Genomic DNA, 6,558 nt, shown 5'->3' on the forward strand with positions numbered 1-6,558 from the left:
CGACACCATGCTTGTATTCCAAAACGATTTTGGAACTTTGCCTTCGATTGTGCACTTCATGTGTACAACAGAACTCCTCTCAAAAGGATACTCTTCAAAACTCCTGTTGAGCTTTTCTTAGGGAAAGTTCCTGACATTTCTTATTTTCACACCTTTGGCTGCAAAGCCTTTGTATGGGTTCTGAAAGAACAAAGAAAAGATAAATTGGAACCTCATGCAGTTGAAATGGTTTTCTTAGGTTATGAACCGAGTACAGAAGGATACTGATTTTTACACGGTCAAAAGATCATTTTATCTCACACTGCAAAATTCATAGAAGACTCTTTTCCTTTCTGCTCTGATCATTCTCAAAAATCCGAAACCTTTGACTCCAGTTCCAAAGACGACCAAAAATCATTTACTTCCGACTCAGAAAGCCTTCATTCACTTCTGGATCCTGATCAGATCCAACCAGCGCCTCATCACCACCAACCACCTCATCCATTAACTCCACCACAACAAAACCCACAGCAGAGAGCTCCTCAACAACAAAGAAGAGCACCTGCTGCTGTACCACCAGTTGACCCTTGTCATCTTAGGCATCCTTATCAACCAGAATTTATTCAAGGTGACTTGTGCAATGTTCGCAGAGCTCAACCTCCTGCCGATGACAGAGAACCTTGTCCAAAGCGTCGTTTCATACCTGTATCTTGTCCTGGTAACATTTATGGAGACAGACCTCCTGTCCAAATTGAACGAGATATTCAACAAAATCAGGATCAAGCACAACAGTGGATTCATAATGCTGAGCAACATGCTCACAATTCCAGAGAAGATATTCAGAGATATGCAGAGGAAAGAAGACCTCCTTCTCCAAGGCTACCTCCTGCGCTAGTTCCTCCTCAGGTTCCTTGTCATTTGACAGAACATCCTCAGGGAACTACACCTCCATCTCCTGGATCTCCACTTACTCCTATTCCAGATACTCCTGATTCTCCAAAAGGAATGCCTGGTCAACAGGCAGAAATGCATCCTTTTGAGTTTGCACTTGCAGCTTGAATTCAAGAATCTCCGGAACATTACAAGGATGTGCTAAAATTATCTCCTGACTTACAAAAGAAATGGTTTGATGAAATGAAGGACGAATTAAAGTCTATTGAAGAAAGACAAGTATGGACCTTGGTGGATTCTCCCAGAGATCAGAAACCTGTAAAGTGTCAATGGGTTTTTGCTATCAAAAGCAATGGTCATTATAAAGCTTGTCTTGTGGCAAAAGGCTTCACACAAGAATTCAGTACTGACTTTGAAGATACCTTCTCTCCAGTGGCTTGATTCAAAACAGTTCAAATCTTACTCACTTTTGCTGCCCAAAGAAATTGGGATACAGAAGCCCTGGATGTCAAAACTGCCTTTTTATATGGCAATCTTGATGAAGAAATTTACATGGAGCAACCAGAAGGTTTCAAAGTTCCGGGTCAAGAGCACAAGGTTTATCGGTTGCTTAGAGCCCTCTATGGCTTAAAGCAAGCAGCACTAGCATGGAATAAAGCCCTTCATCAATCTTTACTTCAAATGGGCTACACATGTTCTAAAGTGGATGCTGGGGTTTATATCCACACATCAAAAGCTGGCATTGTCATCTTTCTCGTCTATGTCAATGATGGACTCTTTCTAGGATCGGACAAACATCTTCTCAAAGCCAAGAAAGAACAATTCATGAAGAAATGGGAATCCCGAGATCTTGGTGAAGTCAAGGAATACCTTGGCATTCAAATTCACCAAGATAGGTCAAAGAAAGAAATCTATCTCGACCAAATACCTTATGTCAAAAAGGTTATTAAAAGGTTTAACATGGAGACTGCTTGAAATGTTCACACTCCATTACCTTCAGGATATCAACTGGAAAAAGCACCATCAGATTACCAAGCCACATCATCACTCAGATCCCAATATCAATCCATTATCAGGTCTCTTCTATATATGGCCCTTGGAACTCATCCAGACATTGCCTTTGCGGTCATTTGCATGTCACAATATATGGCAAATCCTACTGAGGATCACCGAAATAAAGCCTTGCATATAGTTTGCTATATTGCATCTACTCCAAAACTGGCTTTATACTATTCTGGACTCAAATCTTGGATCTATGGCTTTGCAGATTCTGATTGGGCTGCTAATAAAGACATGCGGCATTCTACCACCAGTTATGGAATGTTCCTTGGAACATCTCTCATTTCTTGGCACTCAAGAAAACAGAAGACGATCACACTTTCCTCTACAGAAGCCGAATATATGGCTCTCTGTGATGCTGCACATCAAATCAAATGGCTACATATGCTGTTTGATGAACTTAAACTCAAGACCGATAAAACTATCCTTTACTGCAATAATATGGGAGCTCGCTTTATAGCTGAGAGTCCTGTATCGGATGGTCATTCTAAACATATTGATGTCCAATGGCACTTCGTTTGCGAATGTGTTCAAGATGGTTTGTTTAGTATTGAATATGTTCAAACTGACAAACAAAAAGCAGATGGTCTTACAAAATCTTTGATGTGGCAAAAATTTGAAACTAATTGCTCGTCAATGGGGTTGGTTACCCTACCGTTCTAGAGCGAGGGGGAGTGTTGGAAATATCCTATATGTTCCGACGTCTAGATTGATCCAGACTTACATGTGTATCAACACATTACACATCACATGACTTGCCTTAGCAATCAGCTCCACAATGATATCATAATGATGTCATCTTATACGTCATATTCCATAGCATTCTGCACTATTCCTTACTATACATAGTAGTAGTTTCCTTATACGCTACTGGTCTGTGCATATCTACTCATGTATATAAACTCGGGGATTTTTCCCCTAACATCATCGCAATCCACATTGCTTTCTTCTGTCTATATGACAAACTGAGCCCCTACTCACTCAGAACTACAGTTGCTAAAAATCTACAACCGTTCTACTAAAAGGCAAGTGCTTGTGTCTATATTGCTCTTCGTTTCTCCCGTTCCTCTGCACAATAGCAAACAGAATCAGAATCTGGAACCATCTTCGTTTGTAGATTGGCAATAGCTAGAGCAGTATATTAGCCAGAAAGCGGTGAAGTTTTTCATAGTCCTGAACATGCCGGCTCTGTCTCTGGATCGTAAAACCAACCCATTTTGGAAGCCAAGGCTGCATAGTGGAGCAGGGATAGTGAGAGCAGCAAGGGGACGAAGGGGAACGACTGGTAGGGGGGGATAGGGGCTGCCCCTATCACCCCTACCCTAAACGACTACGAAGTTGGTGTGCGGCACGGATTAGAACTCATCAATATCCTCAATGACGATGGAACAATAAATGCCCATGCGTGCGAGACATTCCAGTTAGCATTTTGGTTCCGCTGGGACAATGATATTGACGGCTTGCTAGGGTGTGAAAAGATTCCATGTGAAGAGAGGTTGTTAAAGTGCTCGTGAAGGCCGGCCTTTTCATTGAGATAAAAGACAATGCAATGCAAGTTCCCATTTGCAGGTACGTAGTACCGTGCATCACTATACCCCGCTCGTCTCAACAAACGGGAGCAAATCTGGAGACAACATCGAGCCAATACTGAAACCGCAGTGGTGGGTAAATTATATACCACTTGCGGAAGAGGCAATCAAGGTATTAATTACGAGTTGTCCTAGTGGAATACCGCAACCACCATCATGTCGTCTTCCTCGCTCTCAAGTGCGGTCGCACTGGGATGGTACGATACTGCCCGCTGTACAAACTGACGGCTACCCTCCTCCCTCCTTGTAGGTGCAAGATTCGCAGGCACATGACAATCGCCGTGCCTCCAGCACTGAAACACACCGTGTCCGGTTTGTGTCCTCCAATGTCCTTGGCGGATTACCATCATTGACAAACGGGAAAGATGTCGATGTTATCGCGCTGCAGGACGTCGAAAGCGAGGTAGATATTGGCGGATGAGCGCATGCTGACAGACATGCTTGAGGAGTCGATGCGGAGTCTTACATTGGGGGAGCGGGTGAGTTGAAGGGTCGAAAGCTGTGAGGACTTTCAGAAGGCGAAAGAAGAGATGAAAGAGAGTTCTCTGTCGGCTTATATACTGATGGTGGATGTTGCTTCTTCCACATGGATACAGTTATTTGCTCTTGCCGATGGATGGTGGGTATGGCTTCTGCTGGCTTTATCACTGACCGTGTCGTTGTCTGATCACCATACGCATCAATCCATAGAACATCCGACAAATGCAGACATGTCACACATCAGGTTCACTCCTGGCAGTCTCCAAAATAGCGCCTATTTCAAGCTGAGAGATACCTAGAAGTCTGTCGCAAAATTAAATGGTTTCATTTAGATATGACAACAACATACAACTTGAAGGAAACTGAGTTTGCCACCTCCGCACTCTACACACTAGTATAAATTCCGAGTCACCCCTTCATTGTGAGTTATGGAAGCCTCGGTATGCTTGTGGTGGAGTCCTCAGATCCTCGCGCGATGTTTGATATGGGTGCCTCAAAGATCCATCAGTATTCCACCCAGGTTCTGCGTATGGTGGTGGTGGTGGATTGCCGGAACCATTATACATGGGAAAAATCTCTTTTGGATACGCAGCCGGATTATAAAATGGATTGAGGTAGGACCCATTCCCGTCCACAGGGGTAGGTTGCACGTTACGGATAACACGCGCTCGGATAACTGATCAGGGAGGTTGACACAACATCTTAGTGGAGTGCTCCTTTGGTAAAGACCGGGGAGATTTGCGAGTACACAGCCTAGTTGCAGGAGAAAGGGCAAATAAGATATATGTGCAATGATTGACGAGAAATGATATTCCGAGCACACAAGATTATTGAGATCAGAAGGAAGACTAGCGATATGCAGGCAATCAGAATCTGGAACCATCCTTGTGTGTAGATCAGCAATAGCTAGACACATAGTGAAGTCACATTTAGTCACAACACATGGGCAGCCTGTGTGCCAAAACACCAATGCTCATATAGACCCCAAGACAGGCCCACCTAAATAGATTAGAGCCAGTACACATGGACAGGCCTGAGGGACTAAAGTGAGAGCAACATATGTATGGGCCTGTAAGTGCATTACCACAACATATGGGAGGGCCTGTGGTGGGTAAGGATGTTGAAACATTTAGATGGGCTCGTGACCAATTAAGTATACTGAGTTGCTGTAAGACATGGACAGGCCCATCCTGGTAGGTTACCCCCCTGTTGCAACATCAAGGCAGGCCTGCCTATCATAACATGGAGAGGGTCACAACATAAGGATGGGCCTGGGAGTAATATCATTTATGGTGTTGCAACATCTAAACAGGCCTGTTCATAATAAGCCATACCCCTGTTGCAACATAAAGATGGGCCTGTCAGTAATGTCATTTCATAATGTCACAACATATAGATGGGCCTGTTGACAGTAAGATGTACTGCTGTTGAAACATAAAGACAGGCCCATCACTAGTATCATTTAATAGAGTCACAACATAAGGTCAGGCCCATTGGTAGTATTGTGCAACATATGGATGGGCCCATCCACAGTAAGATGTACCTCTGACAAGACATAAAGATGGGGCTGTCAGTAATCTCATGTATAGCATCACAACATATAGGTGGGCCCTTCAGCAGTATTATTTATATCATTGCAACATATGGGTGGGCCCAGCCCCAGTAAGATGTACCCTGTCGAAACATAAAGACAGGCCTGTCACTAATATCATTTAATAGAGTCACAACATATGGATGGGCCCTTCAGTAGTATTATTTATATCGTCACAACATATGGGCAGGCCTGGCCCCAGTAAGATGTACCCTGTTGAAACATAAAGACAGGCCCATCACTAATATCATTTAATAGAGTTGCAACATATGGACAGGCCCTTCAGTAATATTCTTTATATTGTCACAACATAGAGACAGGCCCATCAGTAATCTCATGCATAGCATCACAACATATGGGCAGGCCCAGCCCCAGCAAGATGTACCCTGTTGAAACATAAAGACAGGCCCATCACTAATATTGTTTAATAGAGTCACAACATATGGATGGGCCCTTCAGTAATATTATTTAGATTGTCACAACATAAAGATGGGCCCATCAGTAATCTCATGTATAGCATCACAACATATGGACAGTCCCTTCAGCAGTATTATTTATATCATCACAACATATGGGCAGGCCCAGCCCCAGTAAGATGTACCCTGTCAAAACATAAAGATGGGCCCATCACTAATATCATTTAATAGAGTCACAACATATGGACAGGCCCTTCAGTATATTATTTATATTGTCACAGCATATGGATGGGCCTGTCCACAGTGAGATGTACCTCTGACAAAACATAAAGATGGGCCCGTCAGTAATGCTGTTTAATAGTGTCACAACATAAGGATGGGCCCTTCAGTAGTATTGTTTCTATTGTCGCAACATATGGATGGGCCCATCAGTAATATCATCTAATAGTGTCACAACATAAGGACAGGCCCTTCAGTAGTATCATGTATATCATCACAACAAATGGACAGGCCCATCTAGCAAGATGCACCCCTGTTGCAACATAAGGACGAG

General features: G+C 43.3%; 1 protein-coding gene across 1 annotated transcript; it reads left to right on the plus strand.

The window, feature by feature from the left end:
- Positions 1 to 3,108: 3,108 nt before the first annotated feature.
- F5J12DRAFT_935389 (tRNA synthetases class I-domain-containing protein) lies at positions 3,109 to 4,142 on the plus strand (the record flags this gene model as incomplete). The annotated part of the gene is made up of 5 exons (XM_051749611.1): positions 3,109 to 3,180; positions 3,219 to 3,397; positions 3,421 to 3,498; positions 3,549 to 3,630; positions 3,769 to 4,142. 5 exons carry the CDS (start codon positions 3,109 to 3,111, stop codon positions 3,937 to 3,939), a joined length of 582 nt encoding a protein of 193 aa, XP_051600761.1. The 3' UTR covers positions 3,940 to 4,142.
- Between the last annotated feature and the right edge of the window lie 2,416 nt (positions 4,143 to 6,558).

This window comes from Pisolithus orientalis (assembly GCF_024613125.1).
Source record: "Pisolithus orientalis strain OTSU chromosome Unknown F5J12scaffold_11, whole genome shotgun sequence".
Taxonomy (NCBI): Eukaryota; Fungi; Basidiomycota; class Agaricomycetes; order Boletales; family Pisolithaceae; genus Pisolithus; species Pisolithus orientalis.